At 36.2% G+C, this 21,138-nt stretch overlaps 1 protein-coding gene across 2 annotated transcripts in view; it reads right to left on the bottom strand.

Annotated features, from left to right (window-relative positions):
* Positions 1–4,171: 4,171 nt before the first annotated feature.
* LOC149072579 (GEL complex subunit OPTI) overlaps positions 4,172–21,138 on the bottom strand; it is a 32,825-nt gene continuing 15,858 nt past the window's right edge. The window contains exons 5-6 of one of the 2 annotated variants that reach the window (XM_089246600.1): positions 19,685–20,002; positions 4,172–6,556 (exon numbers count right to left, since the gene is read on the bottom strand). In XM_089246600.1, coding sequence (XP_089102726.1) covers positions 19,961–20,002 — 42 coding nt within the window. In that variant the 3' untranslated portion in view covers positions 4,172–6,556; positions 19,685–19,960. The remainder of the gene's footprint in view (positions 6,557–19,684; positions 20,003–21,138) is intronic. The other variant, XM_089246599.1, reaches the window with a different exon arrangement.

Genomic DNA, 21,138 nt, shown 5'->3' with positions numbered 1-21,138 from the left:
ATCCACCATTATTCCGCAACAAAGATGGGACTCTTTTGACGGATCTTCGTCCCTCCTTTTTTCCTTCATGAGGAAAAAAAGTTTCCATGCAGGTAATAATCACCAAAGCGACCCCCAATCTTGCACATTTAAACGGGCCTTTAGTGGTCCAATTTCGAGAAACCTTTTCTGAGTCTTTACGTCATAAAATGAAAATACTGACCAAATTTCATTTCTATAGTTTCAGCGGTTTTCGCTTAGCATGTGATTTTTCTATATAACATTTGAACCCCCTATGACCCTCTTTGGGGGTCGAGAATTTCGAAAAACCCCTTCTTAGTGAGCCTTTACATCATGAAATAAAACTACTGACAAAATTTCCTAAATATAGCTTCAGTGGTTTTGGCTCGGCGCGATTTCTTTATATAACATTTGAATCCCCTTATGACCTTAGGGGTAGAATTTGAAAAAATTCTTTCTTAGTGGGTCTTTACTTCATAAAATGAAACTACTGACCAAATTTCATATTCATAACTTCAGTGGTTTCGGCTCGGCGATGATGAATCAGTCAGTCAGGACATGTCATTATATATACAGGGTGTTCTGTTAATGGACCGACAAACTCAGAGGGTTGTTAGTAAACATCAAGAGGAACAAAAATTGCAATGGAACATGGTGTCGCAAACCAAGTTGAGAGGGTGAAAAAAGCATACAGGCTCTAAAACCAGAGGAGACGGAAGGTGGATATCAGTTGATCGCTGAATGTGTTCGTTCACCATATCTGTTAAACGACGTAATATCTGTTATCGACGTAAGCAGCGTCGCGAAACGCATGCGCTGGGGTAGGATCACGTGCTGCGGACGACGTAAATTAGCGCTATTGCGGTAGTAAGCACGTGTTGCAGTTAGTTCTCTGTTTCAATGAGTATACTCCACGTTCGCCGGATCTCAATTCGTGTGACTTTTTCCTATGGTTTCACCTTAAATCACTCGTTTATGCGACGCCTGTGGACACACCGGAGGATCTCATAGCGCGGATTGTCGTCGCTGCTGCAGACATCAAAAGCATACCTGGTACAGTCGAATAACGTTGCAGCGAAAATCTCGTTATAACGAACACTTTTCTGATCCCTCAGATAAGTTCACATAGGGACAATGCAAAAACCTGGAATTCCTTTATAACGAAACGATTTCTCTGGTCTCTCGGAGTTCGTTATAATGAGATTCGACTATCTTCGAGCACGTCCTGGAATCGTTTTACGCCGTTGTAGACTGCAATGACGTCAGCGGTCGCCACTTTTCCAACAACTCTCTCGTAATAATTAATTCTTTTTTTTTTAGTTATTGTACTTTTTGTCGTTCCAGCGTGATGTAAAAACCTGCATGCGATTTTCACCCTCAACGTGGTTTGCGACACCATGTTCCATTGCAATTTTTGTTCTTCTTGATGCCTACTAACAACCCTCTGAGTTTGTTGGTCCATTAACAGAACACCTTGTATATATAGATTTGTAGTGTTAGCCAAATGAGATAATATTTGAAAATTGCTTCCCAAATTGAACGTTTTTGCTAAAATGTGGTAATTTTTGCTCCTTCACTGTTAAATAAAATCTTTTGAGGAAATGTGCTTACAGTGCATAGTGCTTACTCGCGATCGCCTCTACAGTATTTTGGGATCACATGTTGATCAATAAAACGGTAATATTTTTTGAGCAATTTTAAAATTTCATCGAAACTGTTGCATGTAAAAAGCTTCAATGAAGAATGCAAAAATGGTACCATGACGAAGGTGACTGGTGGGAACAGTAAAATAATGATTAAATCCGAAACTTTTATAAACGAACTAGTTATTTTATTAATTGGCATATAACAATATAATTAATTAGTGGTTTCGGTTTTTTTCTATTGAGTATTCGTCGAGTCACATTCTTATATATATATTCTTGTATATTTTTTATACATAGTTTCTTAATTTTTTCCCTGAAAAATCATGCCCTTCCCCCTTAGATCTCAATTTTTAGAATGAAAGCTATTCCTTTACTGTTTGTTTTTCTCTCTCTCTCTCTAAACATAGCTTTGAATATTGTTTCCCACACACTCATAAGATGAAAAAGATGCCATAAACATTTTAAATTCAATTGCTAAACTTCATGACAATTTGCAACTGTGATCGATTTCATTCAACAAGCGTATTGTGTTAATCAAGTTGTGTTGCAGAATTGCAATCAAAAGCCGTGATGCAACATGTAAGTAAACCTTCCAAAATTTCTGAATTGGAACTGGAAAAAAAAATTGTTAATGATTGTTAAAATTGTTCTTCTCAAAATTGTTAGTGATACCTTATTCATTTAAGGCATAGTTTCCCAACCTTTTTTGTCCCATCGCCCCCCAACGCAATCTAACCCATAGGATCCTATATTATACCCGTAGCTTCTACTGCCCTCCCCTGGAACTTTCCATCGCCCCCAAAGAGGCGTTAACGCCCCCGTCACCAACCCTGTGAAGTCGATTTAACAAACATGCCTTTAAAAATATTTCATTCAATTGAAAATCAAATACAAGAAATTTCATGTCAATCTGGTTAATTTGCTTTGTCAAAATAAAATAAAAAAAATTAATGAATTACAATGTAAACCTGAACAAGAAAAAACACTGAACACATTTTCTCAAATTGCAGTTTTGAGCTCATCCATTTTTAAGATTAAAAAAAACTACTTCACCAAAAATTCTGAAATTTTGTAGGAATATCCTATATGACATGTGTTAGTAAAATGAACCTCTGAACTTTGATATCTGATCATGTTAAAATTTAATGAATTTTGAAAAAAAAAATGCATAAATTTCAAAAATCTAAATTCAACATTTTGAAAAAAATACTTGGGTTAATTTCTTAATCTGAGGTCAGAATTTACTAATACATGGCGAGTAAACATTTTTGCAATTTTAGGTTTTTTTTTAATCTCACGTAGATGAACTCAAAAATTGCAATCTGAGAAAATCGTATATAATCACTGAGTAAAAATTCGATAAGTTCGCGCTCGCACACACACATAAAGGGGGGAAAAACTTGTTTTGTTTTCTTTGATTTCTCTTATGGTTAAGGGCGTTTTAACCCAGGTCATTAAGATACTCGCCTAAAGTACCAAAGGATGTTTAGGTGTTGTGAGTTTGATACCGGGTTTGTCCTTGTCAGAAACTTTCCTGACACAGGGTACAACAGAAACGGTTACATGACCACAGAAAAAGATTACTACTGCAAGGAGTCCCACATCGAGAGGTTAGCGCATCAAGCTCTCTGTGAATATAAAAAGTAAAACAGGTAAACAGTACGTAATCAGCAATAAATTGTAAGTCCCGGTCTAATTAGGCCTCGTGTGCAGGAAATGGGCAGTGTGACAAAAAATATCAAGGATCTCATTGTAAATAGATTCTTTCACCTTCAAAAACACCAAGTTAACACCGTTTGGTGTAAGTTCTGTGAATTTGGCAGGATTATGAAGTGACGTAATCAGTTTTTAAAGTGTTATAAATTATCAAATAACAGAAAATAATTATTTTCTATCATTTGATTATTTATTTCAAGAATAGGCCCCAGCATTATGCGAATGAGCAAAAATGCATGTCTGATGTCACATAACAGAACAAACACAGTGCTTGAGCATAAAAACACTTGTTTGAATGTCAAAATAATTGTAAGAATGACAATTAGAGAAAAATCATCATCCAGCTACTTTTCAGAAAGTAACCCAAATAACAGCTCACTATATTGTTTACATCTTTCTGAATTTTTATATATAAGCTGCCTTATATAATTGGCAAAGAAATTATGAAAAAAAATCTCTTGTGCATGCGTAGTTAAAAATTACTTTTTTTTATTTCAAGTTTCAGTATGCACATAAAATATTTTGTGAGTCACAGATCATTTGCAGCTTCTTATGACATGGGATTGATCAAAAATATATTTTTTTAATTAATTTCTACTTGGTCCTCTCAATACACTTTTGATTGAATGTTCACTAGAAAGTGTGAGTTTAAGCCCTATTTTTACATACCTGAAATTATAGAAAAATTCAAGTAGTTTTCTAAGAATTCAAAAGTCTAAAACCCAGTTTCTACAACTTTTTGTTGTTGTATAGCGTATAAGATAATACAATATCATATTTGGAAAAAAAAAATTGTACTGATCAGGAAATAAAAGCATTCACTAAACATTCTTTATTTGCCTCTTCTCATAATATAAATTACAAAATGTGTTTTTTATACAGAGGAGTGCAGCTGAAGAAGGATACAACTGGGCACTCATCAAATATGTTCATACAATTACGAGTATAAAAGTGTATAAAATGTTTCTTGGCTTTTTGAAAGTTCAAAATACATTTTTGATATCCTGCTTAGATACAAACTAGTAAGAATAACTGGACATATAGCCAAGTTTGGCACAAACACAGCACCATAACTACTAAGCCAGGGAAAGAGGGATAATGCATCAAAATTAAGTTTCAACTAAATTTCATAGTAAAAAAGAAAAATAGATGGGTAAAAGAAAATATCATGGGAAAAAATGTGATATTGATCAACAAATATAGCTGCATGAATATTAAATATGTCCCCATGAATACTTGGAAAAATTCATTATCAAAATTAGGGTTAGTGTCTAGCAGAGATATGATTAATACACTAACCTTCACACAGTAATGGTTAACTGTTTAACTTTGAGGCATGGATTCGAGCCACCTCCTTCTTCAAAAATGTCTTGCATATATCACCAGACATACAACTCAAAACATATATATTATTACACATACATTTGTCAATTTTTCATTTTTAATTTGGAAGATAGTTTGTAGAAATTACAACATGCATGACTCCAAATATTTGTTGAGGTTCATCAACTCTTTTGACCAAGTACCATTGCTTACATGTTTCAAGGGGAATATTGTTGTTGTAACCGTGCAGTTATTTTTTAAAGGGAAGCAAAATTCTTGTCTCCTTGATCATCAGAAGAAAATATAGAGCAAATGTCATGTCTACTTTTAGTTTCCAAATTAATCCCCATCAATGACCAGCATGCTGCCAGCTGTGCAATGCTCTGGCAATGAAAATCTAGGGCCTTAGGAGTATAAAGTCTGTGGGGCTCTAAAGCACAAATCCAATTAACAAAGGATTCCCCACAAAAGTGGATGTCTAGGGAAAATAAAAATAAGAGATAAAGTTCTTTTTTTTTTTCTTTCAACAGTTTAGCACTTCTAGATTGCATTTCTGGACCCAAGTCAGAATTGTAGAAAATTGACTTGCACCACTGACTTTTTAACCCCTCCCCTAATTTCTTTCTTTCCCTGAACAACTATCTTCATGGAAAATTCTTTGCAAATGAGGCAGAGTGACAAATACCCACAGACTCTGTCAGATGCAAAAATCAAGAATTTCAATCACATATCTGAGTTTTTAATTCAAATATCACGGGATATTTTTTTTACAGTTCCTATTAAGGTGCAAACATAGGTGTAAACTAGTATCGGGCCTGAGTCCACCTAATACTTATCACCCCATCCCCATAATACCTATGAAAATATTAGGTTTGAGCCCCTCCCTGATTCTGCCCTCAAAAGGAAATGAAATAAAGACTCCATCCTTATTTTTGGGCCTCCCAATAACTTTATACCTATGGGTGCAAATTGTAATAATTTTTTTTCTCAATTGGGGCCAATATGCTTATTGTGATTGCACTTTTCAAATTTCATGAAAGAGTTTTTTTAAAACTTTATAGCATAATTCTAGCCTAAGGAATATAATTTTTATATAAATTATAACTATAAGAATTATATTTATGAACATAATTATTATATGGCTTTTAATTTATTTAATTTATTTTTTAATATTTTTGAAATATATTTTTTAATATTTTAATATATGGCCTTTAATAAAATAAGGATTGGGGGAAATATTAATCATTATATTACATGCTACTGTCACAACCGAGTTTCCCTCTTTTTGTGGACATATTATATGTACAGTCGAACCCTGTTATAGCACCCTCCGTTGTAGAGCAAACGCCACAAATTTTCAGTGAATAAATCTTCCATATAGGGATTATAACGTGAAAACCTGTTGTAGCACCAACTCGTTATAATGGCAACTATTGTTTTGATGTAAAATCAGTGTCATTTTTTTCTGAGAATTTTCACATTTCTTCTCTCATTATTTTGATTTTTTTAAAGTAGTTGAGGATTTATCCTTTTCACTACACTGTTATTATTAGCCAATATGACAACGGTTTAAAGCAAATGACTTATACAAGAATAAAGAATGGTGTGGTCAAAAGGAGAGCACATTTCTCATGAATACCTAAACATGTATAGGGACATCATAGCTTGGACCAACCAACATATATATTCAAAGGAACAGATTTATTGATAAGGGAAAGTGTACAATGAGCATACTGCAGTTTGTTCAATGCTGCAAAGTTTTTCATCAGTGCATGTTTTTACTCTCTGGTCATTACATTTCAAATGGTAGAGTAGTCATTAAGAAATCATCTCCCTCGATTCATATCGAAAGGAGTTTGCTCTTTGAATATCTGAAAAATGAGAAATTTGTGATTACATCAAACCAATGTGGATTAAAAAAAACAATGCCATCATTATTTCCTTTTGTTTATTTTGTTTTTGTACTTATAAAATGTACCATTAAATTTATGCAAAATTAAAATAATTTCGAAGTTACACACAAAAACATACACTTAAATTTTATCCCATCAAAAACATTTCATGTAAAATATGTGGTCAAGTCTTGAGAATCTTTACCCGTAAAAAGTTATGATATCTGATGTTGAGCCAAGTCTAATGCTGGTATTAACTGAAACACTTTGATTCACAAATCACCCCAAGACTACACACCTTTAGTTGAATAACATTTTGGGACTTGGCAATTACGCAGCACATATTACACCTTACCATGTTATGTAAAATCAAGTCAATGCTATAAATATACGTATTCTCATTCAAATTATATTCACATTCTATATTCATATTTAATAGTATATTATTAATGAAAATGAATAATAAAAGTTAGCAAACGGCCAGAACATTCTCATGCTGCATAATTACCAAGTCCTAAAATGTTCAACTAAAGGTGTGTAGCCTTGGGGTGATTTGTGAATCGAAGTGTCACAGTTAATAACAGCATTAGACTTGTCTACATCAGATACACAACTTTTTTACGGGTAAAGAATCTTGAAACTTGGTCACATATTTTACATGAAATGTTTTTGATTTTAGTCCTCTTTTTTTATGTTGCACACTCAGACGTGCCAACTTTTGGAATCCAGAAATCCGGAGATTCTCCCGAAGGGGGTACCCCCCCCCCCCTGGCACTCATAGACTCGATCAAAAAAATTCACAAAACTTTTTTTTTTTTTAAACATTTTTTTTAATAAATTAAGAAAAAGTTCCATTCCCCTTTCCCCCAAGGTAGGTTCAGCATTGCCTCTGAGCAGAATATAATTCCATGTCAGTCTTTCCATGCAGAACAGAGAAATCACATCTACATACTTTTCATAAAACATAAGTGTTTCCTTTCGTGGATGCTATCAGTGATTGATAATCTTGGGTATATGAACTCTTAAAAGCTTTATATTTCACATTTTCTTTCTGAAGACATTTAATTAGAGAAAACAGTTAAAAACTTCAAAATACAAAGCTGCTGATGAAAAATCTTGTGTTTAAACCGCACTGGCTGTTAATGGAATACAATAAGGATTATACAGGAATTTCAGCAACCAAGTTCATCCCCCTGATAAATGATTGCTGATAAACGCTACGTAAACAAAGTCACGTCTTTGCCAGTTGCTTAAATGCAGTCACCAAGACTTGCCGCTGTGGTGGTAGAGCGGTCATAGTGACGGACTCGCATCGCGAGGATCCGGGTTCGATCCCCACTGGCGCCACAGTGGTGATTGGCTGAAGTTGGTTTTCTGTGGTTCCCAACTTCAAGGTGTGAATGTGAGCCGATCTCCCCGTTAAATAGTCTCACCACAGACAGCAACAGGCCTACAACATTACAAATATTCAATCATTACACTTCACTCCCAATTTGAAGTATAGATGGCAGCACTGAAATATCATACACAACACTAGCTACACCCAGACTGTTAGGTGCACTCACTTTGTTCCAGACTCTGCCACGAAGCTGGGCTGGAAGAGATCTCGGCAACGGGATAAGTCCGGTGGCAGAGACCCTGCCATTCATTCAGTCACCAAGACTTTTTTTCCCGGTCGCTCGATGGAAATGACCACGGCTGTCCTCTATGGGTGTTTTTTTTTTAATGATGACGGCAGTCATTGACGCCACGACAATGTGAAAGCTCGCGTAAAATCTAATTTTCTGCCAAAATCCGGAGAGTAGGAGAAAGGATGAAAAACCTAGAGTCTTCTGCCTAAATCCGGAGAGTTGGCAGATCTGCACACTTTTTGAACATCACTTTATATGGTGAGACTGTATATGAACGACGAACGTGCCGTTATATACGGAGAACACAAGGTTTCAATTATAATGAAACGTTTATTTAGACATGAGTAAGGGAACCACTGACTCGAGCCGATACAAAAAACATCTGCCTCAAAAAGCAGGAAAAATAACATAGATAACTATGTAAGCTGTGCCATCTAGTGGTGATACAGAGAAAAAGAATGTAATATGAAATACTATAGCTATATACATACAGAAACATACTCCCACCCTATCAATATATGCATGGTGTCATATTATTCTTGATATGTGGGTAGAACACATATCTTAGCAATTGATTAACAAATTAACAATTTCTTTTGAAAATACCCTAGCAGTTAAAATAGTGACTACTCGAACATAACATCTCTACTTGATGAATTTTATAGCATTATCAATATGTTTAGTAGCATGTCAACGACTCCGTTCACGTGCTGCATTAAATGCACTGGCTTTCAGATAAAACATGCAAAAACAACTATATATCCCTTTGTCGGAAGAGATCCGTGACCTCTGTGTTTGTTTTATGTTGTAAGCCCCTGCAAAATTAACTCAGCTTAATTAATTAAGCTGAAAGAGAACAATTCAAAGAGGAATGTTGCAAACGTCGTCCCACCTGAAAGAAACCTTCACCACAACTTTCAATAGATGCATTTTCAGAAGAGACATCGCAAGAAATATGTTCAATTGGTTTCAATGAATTAGAACGCCACTTTCTCAAATGAAAGCCATGTTCTTTGAAAACACCGATAAGCTGCAACTGCGAACAAATGTTTATAGCGCTTGTCAAATCATCACAACCAGATAATATATCAACATACGTGTTGTTCTTAATGACGTCAGCAACAGCTGATAAGCTCTCCTCACAGTTCAAGGCCATCTGATGCAATGATCTAGTAGCGAGGGAGGAAGGGGGCCGAAGATGTCCATAAGTTACAGTGCACAGTTGATATTCTCTTGCCTCTGCACTCTTATAACCTCTCCAAACTATTTGTTGATACCTTTGGTCAGCAAGATCAACTAAGATTTGACGATACATTTTTTTCAATGTTTGATCCGATTAATTAATTTAGTAGTTGGGCTTGAATAGTAAAAAAAATCTTTGTACTATCTGCAGCAAGGCCTCTCGAAGATACCTCCCAAAGAGAGTTTCATATGCCCCAAAGCTTTATATTCCTCCATGAAATGTTTATATTGAATACTCATTTCTAGATTTTTCTCAAACTTTCTTTCCATACTCAACAAACGAGATATCACCGCTGGTTTAGAGATATACCGAGAGTATCTGAAGTTTTTAAATGGTAATTTTACCATAAATCTGCCATACTTGCTGATACGATAAGTGTTCTGAAAAAATGTCTCAAAATTTCTCTTCAGGGGAGAGAATTTTCATGAGACACTGTAGGAATCTTTTCATACTCCCAAAAGCATTTCAATGTTTTATTGATATTCAATTCAGATTGAAGACATATCAAATTAGCATTAGACTGACAGTTACCATTAGCTTCATTTATATTTTGTAGGCATCTTTCCTGACAGCACCCAACCAATGCATTTTGGGCGATGAGTGCACTATCGTTATTCTGTCTGCCCTAGGCATATCAAAGAGAAAAAATTCTCAGTTCCAATATACACTTATCAAAGTAAACATCAGCTAATTTAAGCGAATCAGCATAAGAATTCAGTTCATCCGAATGGACAAACTCAATAGGCAATGGAGCTGTTAACTTTCTCAAGATACATGAATCAATGTCAATATAATGATTATCATTATAGGTTGAATATAATTTTAAGCTCACTAACCCTCTAGTGGCACTGACGTTAATAGCTGCCACTCCTTTCACAGTAAAGTGGGCATTTTTGAAGGAAATACTTGAACATATGCCTCACTAATAAAAGAACATCGAGAGCCCGAGTCGAGAAGTGCACGGATAATATGGCGATTACCCGACGTATCCAAAATGCACACTTGAGCCATAGGTAATAGAGCACAGAACAAAACATTAGCGGAAACATTTGATCGCAACACTGTGGGATCATGCACATCAGACTCATCTACAGGCACATCTGATAATGCAGAGGTAACAGTAGTGGAAACAATTTCGTGCAGAGTAGAATGATGCAGCTGATCACATCGCAAACACCTGAACAGTGACAAGCATTCATAGATCTCATAGATCTTGTGAGAGCTGGAAAAACAGTTGAAACATATGTAACATAGCCTTGTTGACGCTCGCCTGACCTTTGCCCCTGATGTAATGGTAGTGCATGTGTTATGTTTTATTATTGAGTTTGTGTTATGTCTATCATATACTGTATGTTTATAATTTCCTGTAGACTAAACAAACTTGTTACTTACGGACGTTTTCGGTGCCGACGTGTCACGAACTGTTTTAGGAAGAAAGGGAAACTAGTTTCCGAACTAGCCGCTTGGAACGCCAATGTCGATGGGGGCGCATGTGCGTTACTCCTCATTTGCATGCTTAGTGATTTGAGAGCTATATATAATCACATCCGTACTTCAAATCGGCCTTCAGTCTCAGGTAGCGCTAGAATCGCTAATCATCCGAACAACTCGGCTGGTCCGATGTTCCCATCAGTTGCTCTCCAAGAATGCCGTTCAGGGATGTCTGCTGGTGTCCGTTCCCGATCTTAATGCCTTTGTAGATCTTGCCGACTGCGATCTGGCGTTGGCTGGCATGGTCAATAGCAGTGATCTGATAGTTTCCTCGTATGACGCTGCAATCTGATGCTACCCTTTCGTCACGACGTCCACCATCGGACTCCACAGCTTGAACGCCGAAATCCACGTGTAGCACGCAGATGTCTGCGATCTAATGACGCCCCTTCGTCAACGTCCTGGGTTCGTCAAGATATCCGTTAACTGGACTCCATCACTTGATCGCTGAATACCTTGTGTAGTTCTACCAGTGTTCGTGATATATGGCCTCATCAACGCCCTGGGTTCGTCACGATATCTGTCATCTGACTTCTACTGCTTGATCGGTGAAGACCAAGTGTGGTTCTGTCGACGTCCGTGATCCGATTCCGCAGCCTCGTCGACGCCTTGGGTTCGTCGCCGAACTCTGTGTGATTCTACTGACATCTGTGGTCGAGCATCGTTTCTTGAAGACCATAGCTGAGTGTCACTTCCCCATAAGTATACTTTGCGATTTTCCTACTAGTGAAGGGTTTGCCCTTGAATTGATGTCTTAACTAAAATGTTTTAATTTGTAATAATAGAAATAGTTGTTTGAAACTGTTTTGTTCATTGGCAAATAAAGACATACGTTGCACATAACTGTTTCTTGCGAACAAAGTTTTTCCTTCTGGCCACTGACCAGGAATTAAGTATCTGACACTTACGTAGCATGTGAGATCCATTGCATGATGGGCACCTCTTGATGGTACAACTAGGTGACAATGTTGATTTCTGTGGCACCTTGATTTTTCTTGCTGACCTGTCAGGATTGAGGATCTCGAGGGCAGCTCATCTTAAATTGAGAAACTCTATGAAGTATCCAAACTTTGGGAAATCTTGTTCTGCTGTCTTTTGAGCCCAAAACTGTCGCATTTCCGGATCAACTTTCTCCAGCAAGATTTGAATGAGCCAAGATTAACAGCTTCATCAGCAATGGCACGCGAACTTCGAATAAGCTCATCCGATATATTCACAATATGTCTCAGTTTCGGTTCATAAGTAGAAACTGGTTGCTGTTCAAGCAAGGTATTCATCAGAGACCTTCTTCCGATCAAAACGAAACAATAATTTCTCCCATTCCTCTATGTATGTGGCCTCTGACACTGGTATGTGTTTGATCAGTGCCACTGCATCACTCTCCAAGAGGCCCTTCAAGTAGCTGAATTTCTGGGCGTTTGTCAAATGCTCGTTTTTTTATCGTTTCGTAAATGTCCTTGAAACTGTTCTAGTTTATATACGACCCCACGAATGACAGAATGTTTATGCGAAGCAAATAACTGTCTCTTACCTCAATAGTAATAGAAGACTGTGAATGCGTCATCAACTACGAAAGCACTCGTTGTTGTTCCGCCCGATGCAGCAGAATTCTTTCATTATGGGTATCCGCATTGGAAAACTCAACCGTCGTCGAAGGCACCTTTGTCACAGCAGCCACAGCTCGTTTCAATTTGGATTTCATTGAAAAATACTGTTGTTACCTGAGCAATTTCTGATAATTCCTCGTCCAAGCATTCATCATAGCGAACAAATTCCTTGAAGACATTCTCAAGCCTTTCCAATCTGGTCTTGATGTCCTCGTGGTCGAACTCAGTTGTGCTTTCGACAAAATGTTGGATTCTTGTGATCGAAGCCTTATTTCTGCCCCGTTGAGCAACAATGTCCTTAGTTGTCATGATTAGGGAAACTATATGCAGTGTGTCCCTGTTCGGGCACCAAAAAAATGTATACGAACAACGAACACGCTGTTATATACAGAGAACACAAGGTTTCAATTATAATAAAATGTTTATTTAAACATGAGCAAAAGATCAACTGACTCGGGCCGATATAAAAAAAATCATCTGCCTCAAAAGGCAGGAAAAATAACACCGATAATTATTATGTAAATGGTGCCACCTAATGGCAATACAGAGTAAAATATAATATGAAATACAGCTACATATACACAAACAGTGACAATGTGCAAAATGTAATTTCGAAAAATAAACTCAAATACTGATGCATTGAAAGGCTTTGTTACAAGGGCGATCTTTGACCTCTGGACACCGGATACACTCTGCTTCACATCTCAGTGAGATATTGAAGCGTTCCCGAAGTGTAGGTGTGTCCAAAAAATTTCTTTTTCCACATAAACTACACTGGCAAATGGGTAGATCATATATAAAATTATCATATATACAAATCATATTATGAAGAATATTCGCTAAAATATATATAAATAAATATAAAATTTTAAAATGCACATAATCTTCAATCTTGATCCTCGAGTCATGAATGTCGCTGATGGTTTGGAAGAGTCCATGAGCATTTATCAGTCTACCACTGCGATGAAAGTCCTCGTATGAAGTGATGATAGAACTGGCATCACTGCTGTATGGGCTTATCCTCTGAGCACCGTAGATCTATACAGGCTTATCCTCCAAGCACCGTAGATCTATACGAGCTTACCCTCCAAGCATTGTAACTCTGTATGTACCTCTCATCTCTTAAGTATATCGATGTCCAACCCAATTAACTGCATTTGTGGTGTTTCACACGATAAGTATATAATCTTATAAAGTTGTAACATATCCATAGACCAATGGTGGACAGAGTCCTAAGCTAGCCATTTTTACAATAGAATTTGTTACATTGTCTTCTTACCTTTTATAACAAGGTTACAATCAGTTATAATCTCATTATTCATAGACAGAGAAATGTACAATCTTGATCACATCGCCATTTTGATTGCTGCCATTTTAGTTTTGTGAAATGTCCGTAAAACTCAATATCATTGTTTTAAAATGCAAATTAGTTATATTTCTTTTTCTATTGGTCACATTTTAATATGCTTTTCTAAGATCGTCGGTCCATGGAGATGGATCATGCCATATTTGTTATTTCAAATAGCTTGACTCCAGAAGTACCTTTTCATGTCTCAATAGGGCTGACCAATTGGATCAAAAATGGCTATCAGGAGAAAGAATTGTATGCGCCCTAAATGGAAACACACTGAGTCTAGTATTCCATGAATGATATAAAGTTCTTAGACGTCAAGTCACACATTCAATTAAAACTTTTGTATCTGAATGCTACAATAATTTCCTTGCAGAAGCAAGCTGCAAAGATGGTTCTCTATACAAAGCTTATAGAATTTGCAAACCCAAATCTTCTCGTATGCCATCAATACAGGGGCCAAATGGCGTAGTATATACAGACACAGAAAAAGTCAAAATTTTCGCAGACACCTTTTACAAACAACAATTCACTCTGTAGGATAGCTCTTTCCCCCCCCCCCCCAGTATTGAACAATATTTTGAGAATTACATCAATCCACCGACTACAGGTTTATCCTCATTTACTCTTACTACAGAAATAGAAGTGACAAAACTTATCAAAAATCTTAAAAATAAGAAAGCTCCTGGGTCTGCTTCTTAGGCTTCATAATTTGTACATGCATGATTTACCAGTGACGTCAAAAAGAATTATCGCTACTTATGCTGATAGTGCCATAATTTGTACTAATAAAAAGACAAAGAAAGCCCTATCAAATCTTCAAAAGATAGTCCAAAAAGTTGAAGAGTGGTGTCTTCGAAGTTGGGCTCAATTGAATGCTAGAAAAACTGTTTTCATGCAGGCAACTGGAAAAATTAAGCTTCCCCCAAATGCATTTATAAACGTGCAAGGAAACATTATTCATCCATCTGATACACATAAATATCTTGGTGTAATTTTCAATAAACGTCTTTTATTCGCCCATCACTGTTCCGAAGTTATTAAAAAAGCCAAACAAGCCAGAAGGGCCCTTAGCAAAATTTGCAGGTGTAATATGACCCTTTTTGAGTAATATGACCTCTCTCAACAACAAACTCATTTTGTATAGATTGATCATATGTTCTACATTACTTTACCCAGCTCTTACCTGGATGTGTGCTAGAAATCTTAATATTATTGCTCTTGATCATTTCCAAAATGTAGCACTCCAAAGTTTTACCAGGTCCCACTGGTTCATCAGAAATAGGCATATACGCACAGATACCAAGATTGAAACAATCATAGATTATGCCAAAAGGCTCTCTAGAAACTGTTATGATTCTCTACAAACTCTGACTAAGAGAGGGAGAGAACATCTTTGTGAAATCTCCAATTATAATAGAACTGATACTTTTACACTTAAAAAGCCTAAAAATTGTCTCAGGGTGTCCAGACCCAATGTTCCGGGTCTCTGACATATACTTGTATTATATGGCTAATTTCTCCCTTACAGTACTGTCAGAATTGATACACTGTGCATTAGGGTGGGTCAAAAAAATAAAATTCACATTTTTTACGGGGCACAGCGATAAAAATGTGCTAAATGGTCTCAAAGTAACACATGATTTTTTTTTTACATTCTGATTAGTGTAACTGCCTCCGGATTGATATTGATTTTTTTTTTCAATATTTTTGAATTTTTTTTTTCAAGGTAGGTTTCAGTTAGGGTTTCGACCAATTACATTACTTTCTACAAACATAGACAATTCGTCACGTTGTAGTTGTGAGGGGTGGCTGGGTAGGTAGAGTCGGAAAGAGTTTAGGAAGACCCTACGCTTGCTCATGCGACGGCCATGTTTCCCAGTATAACTCCGGCTGAAATAAAGCGAGGTTGTGTTGCGCTCGTTTGTGCCAGTTTCATCACTGATCATACTCGTTCAAAGTGGAAATGTCTGTTATTTCGTGATTGAAGTGACATTAAATTGCAATATATCACCAACCTACGAAAATGTTATGAAGTTGTATGAGGGAAACCGTCATAAGATAAAACGTGATAACGAAACTAATAAAGAGCCCACGTATAAAGAAATAGAGGACATTGTTGTGGCAAAAATTGAAGAAATATGGTCAAGAGCTTGCATTTCTTCTGTCCAACACAAACAAGTGAAAGGCGTGTCATGTATGAAATACAAAAATCTTTTAAAATCACACCCTAAAATACTGAAGAAGCAATTGAAAGAGTTTCGCTGTAAATTATTGTTTGACATTTACTTCATCCTGCAAGTGTAAGAATATCGAAGAGTGCATTTGCCCCAAATACAAAAAAATACCTGTCAGAGAGAGAAAAGATTTTAACGAATTACCCTTCCGACACTTGTTTCTATATATTGACGGCAGCACATTGGGACCAAAACGTTTTCAGGGAGAATCGGCAAAGATATAGAAATATGTGGAAAAAAAAATGCTTCGTGTTTCAAGTCATTTCAACAGAGTTAACCAAGTTTTCTATTCAAGGTATTAGCACAGACCAAACATATTTGTACAGAATAGTCTCAGCAGTTTCAAAAGGCCTAAGGATTTAGCAAACAAATCGCCAAGGGGCGCGGTAGCCCAGGTCGATAAGATACTCGCCTTAAAACCAAAGAATGTTTAGGGGTGTGGCGAGTTCATTACCCGGTTCGTCCTTGTCAGAGAACTTTCCTGACACAGGGGTACAACAAAAACAGCGATATGACGGCAGAAAAAGATTGCTACCGCAGGGAGTCCTCCATCAAGGGGTTAGTGCACCAACCTCTCTGAGTATAAAAAACAAGCCTGCCATTCAGAATCTGCAATAAATTGTAGGTCCCGGTCTAATTAGCCCTAGTGCGCAGAAAAATGACCATGGTGCGACAAAAATTATCAACAAATCGCCAGGCAAAATGTCTCATGCCTGATGATAACTCGTGCGAATCGAATTCTACGTTTGTACGTTTTGATGGAATCTCCTTCTGAAAATTTAATATTTCTAGCAACGTGTCATCACGTTTTACACTCCAACTTGGTTTGCTATGGAAACTCACCCTTCCTGTAAAGATGGAACACAGCACCTGTTCAAGCTCATCGTGCAACTAGGTATTTGAACACAGAACTAAAAGGCAAAATATATCCTGTAGTTCTCTCTCTCTCAAAGAAACACTTACTTCGCACACCCTGAGAAATCTAGATAGAGCAATGCTGATGACTCTGAACCACACATCCGTGAACTAGCAGCCCGCCGCATTCAGAAAAATACACTCCAACTGTTGCAATTTCCTATTGTAAAATTTGGTGTATCATCTTACATCGATCTCATTGACTGGCAGAAGTAGAATATATCTGATCCACTGTCATACTCTCTTTTACCTCGGCGGTGACCTATCAGTTAGAAATTCTTCAGAATATGGACCGGGTCGCCGTTTCGGTTAGTAGGTAAGTCTCGAAACACTTTGCGAAATTCAGTAGTAAGGATTTTTGAAATATGATGATGATAATATAAATGCCACTTTTTAAACTTTTTCTATGTAATAAATAAATGTTAATACATGTATATATATATATGTTTTGAAAAAAAACTGTTCTCGATTATATTTTTTCAAAACATGTATTCTTCAAAGTCAATCTGGAGGCAGAAGATGACAACCCATTCTTAAAAAAATTTATATTTGAACTAAAGACATCATTTGGCACCCTTTTCGTGCTGTGCCGGATAGAAATTTAAAAAAAAAAATTTACATGGAACCGTGACCCACCTGTCACTGTACATGCCATTGTAAATATTCATGACCTACACATTATATTCCCTATTTAACCTCACGTTGAGTATTATTCCCCATTATTATTTTTATCTACACATTATCATATTCATATATAGCACTAATTACATCACTATTAACATGTTGCTTCTCCAGCACCTTACTCATTGTATGGTGACTTTATTATCATTTATTCACATTACATCATATTATCACATAATTAGCATCAATTATCAGTATATGATATCCATTAGTTCCTGTGGAGGTGGCTGTACTGGGGTAAAGATGTACCTCCAGCCACATTTCTAAATTTTTCGCCATATTAGAGATGACTCTTAAATTGCCATCATCCCTATTCTCTTAAACCAACCATGGCTTCAATGCACTACTGTATTTAATTGGCAGAGCAATGATGAAGGGGTATGAGCTGTTAAAGTTTCATCTGTTGCACCCCGATATACGAATGGAGGTTCAAGGTCACATTCGTTTTTTGTCCATTACCGCTAATATGCTTTGCTGATTGGCTCTTGGTGAGCTGCCCACCCAACAATATGCAGTTGAAATAGCAACAAAATTATCTTCACTTGTGCTAGGCACATTGCTGGCTGGTTCCAGATATCATCATAACTTCTTATATTCATCAGACCATGGTTCTAGTTGCCCGCTATCCTACTTGTTACTGATTATCATCCTGGCTCCTGTCGTCAGGTCTACAGGTTTCCGGTTTCAACACGCCCACCTAACGCCAGATCGACAACCATCAGGTGTCCATAAGCATAAAGCATAGTGAAAATAACATATATACAGTAGCCACCACTTATAAGAATCAAGTCTGTAAAACGAAAACCAAATGCTGTTATAAAAATCATATTTTTTGCTTATAAGAATCAAAAGAAAAATTTTTTCCATCAAAAACTGCCAATGCTCATCTCAGTAGTGGAAACTTGTAGAATATTTTTTATTATTCACAAGGTTATTTGGAGGACTATTTATTAGCCTTTTTTCCCCCCACCTCCAAACAGTAAGGATTACAGCTTCGTAGAGAAGTGATCTACCCTACCTTCCACGAATGACAGAACTTATCCACAAGAGGTTTAAAAAACTGGTTTGTGGTCAAAGAGGTTACTGATAAGTGGATCTATCTACAGCAGTGTTTCTCAAAGTGGGCAATATCACTCCCTGGGGGTGGTAGAAAGGTCTGAGGAGCAGTGTTTACAATTTTACTAATTTCATCAACTTAAAATTGAATGTGTATAAAATAGATTCTTTTATATTCATGGATGACACTAATAAGACACCGAGATACAGTAGTTCATAATAAACATGAATTTATGTAATGGAGCTTCTCTGAAATGCTATTCCAAGCATGATCTACAATGTAGGGCCAAACTCGTTATAGCGCCAAAATTCTTTGGGACAGATGGTGGCATTACAACAGGGTTCGACTGTATTTTTTATACTTTAATTTTAGAATTAACCATCAACTCCTCCTTGTTTCTGACCATCAAAAATGTTACTTTTCTGGCTACCTTGTAGTTAGTGTTCACTAATTCATTTATATATCCGAAACATTTCATTATGTTAAAAATTTAGTACATGATCCTTAAATCATTTTTATGACTAATTCCCTCAATAAATGTGAAAGAAGGCATCAGCTAACATGTTAGCTTTGCACATCAATGATTTAGTCTGCTCACATGCATGAAATTATTCAAATCAATTGTACTTTGACTGAAACATGAAAAATTTCATTTTTACATTTCAACAAATCCAGTTCATTTTACCTATCCCAGTGAGTTAGATTTAGACCTGCAATTTTCTTTAGAACCAATTTCAAATGTCTACACAGACATCCATGCCTTAAATAGTGTTCTGTCCAAAATCGCATTGGTGTTTTAACCACATGGGTGCTAGACAGCATACAAACATTTCAAAATCATGAGAGAAAAACCATAAAAAATTATTTCATAAATATGATATGCAGAACACTCACCAAAAAAGTTTCTTTAAATATGTAAATAGTTTGACTATAAAACAAAAAAAATATTTAGATACAGATAGATTCAAAGCTAATGAGCTGAACTAGATGAAAGTTTTACTCCAGATGTTATTTCATCTATAACTGTGATAAACATTTTCTGTTGACTGATGTGATCTTCTTAGGTGATGACACGGAGAAAAAAATTCTTCTACTAGACCTCCTTAGCATGGAATCTATCTGTGATGCCGCCCTTCGGGAGCCTGCATTCACTTATCACTGAGATGCAACTTATTCGTAATGCATCATTGAATATGACATGATCCATGTCACCTGAAAAAAAGTAAGGGTCTCAAAACCTCATCTAAGAACACATGTTTTGTATAACCCCACTGAAGAATAAAAATTAAGAAATAAAATTTTAGCAACTTGAAATGAACTGTTTCAGGAAACAAAAATGACAGATAAGAACACTTTTAAGAGTTTTAAATTTAAGAAAAAGATTGAGGATGTATAGCATAAGAAACAATGCACACTTAACCCTTTCACTATATATATATATATATATATATATATATATATATATATATATATATTGTCATTTACATTTATTTCTACTTCTTTTTACCTTACTCTCTAATAAATTCACATTATATAAATTAAATACAGTAAAATCTCTCTTTTGCGGACACCGGGGAGGGGGGGGAACAAAAAAGTTTGTCCGCAAAAGAGGGCTGACTGTTAATCATGAGTTTGAAATGTATACTTTTATTATTTATGCGGGGAAATTATTATTTGGCCATAAAAGAGGGGTGACCATTAAAAGAGGTGTTTTACTGTATTTAGAACAATATGAACATCTTAAAATAAGTACTATTTTTTTTAATATGTTATTCATTCAAAACCCTTAAAAGAGACAATGAAAATAATTTTATTAACCCTTTGCAGTCTTATGTCAAGGTGGAATGGATATCAGGAAAAAATTATACTTCATTGTTATAATGGCTCCTCATACTTACAGGAAGGCCACATGAGAATGGGACCAGAGGTTGGGCTGATGATGTCCTATCTAAATTCTGATTACATTGGTATGGGGATCCTCAGATCTGTTGTTACCTTCCTTCCTCAGTGGAATGGTTCCACGGATAGTCAGACAAACTTCCAGTTATATTCTAGTCAGACTGCTGCAGATTGAGGGAGATATAACTTATTTACTAACTGTGATATTTTATTTAAGATTAAAACTTTCTAAAATTACTACGTTGTGTTGAACTAAAATTCTAAATTGTTCATGTAACCAAAGTTTAATCGTAATAAATGTTTCAAGTGGAAAAATGTGTTTTTCATTCTCTATTGCCATCTGCCAATGATTTAATTATTGGGAAAACAGGAAATTAATTGGGAATGCAACTGGTTTAAACATTGCATCTAGATGTAGAGATGGTATTTTTTCGGCCTGAAATATACTG

The sequence above is a fragment of the Pholcus phalangioides genome, unplaced genomic scaffold (assembly GCF_987345545.1).
Source record: "Pholcus phalangioides strain wild (caught in Gottingen) unplaced genomic scaffold, Ppha-v1.0 ptg000017l_1, whole genome shotgun sequence".
Lineage (NCBI taxonomy): Eukaryota > Metazoa > Arthropoda > Arachnida > Araneae > Pholcidae > Pholcus > Pholcus phalangioides.
The sequence above is the reverse complement of the archived record's forward strand: the minus strand, read 5'-3'. Positions and strand labels throughout refer to the sequence as shown.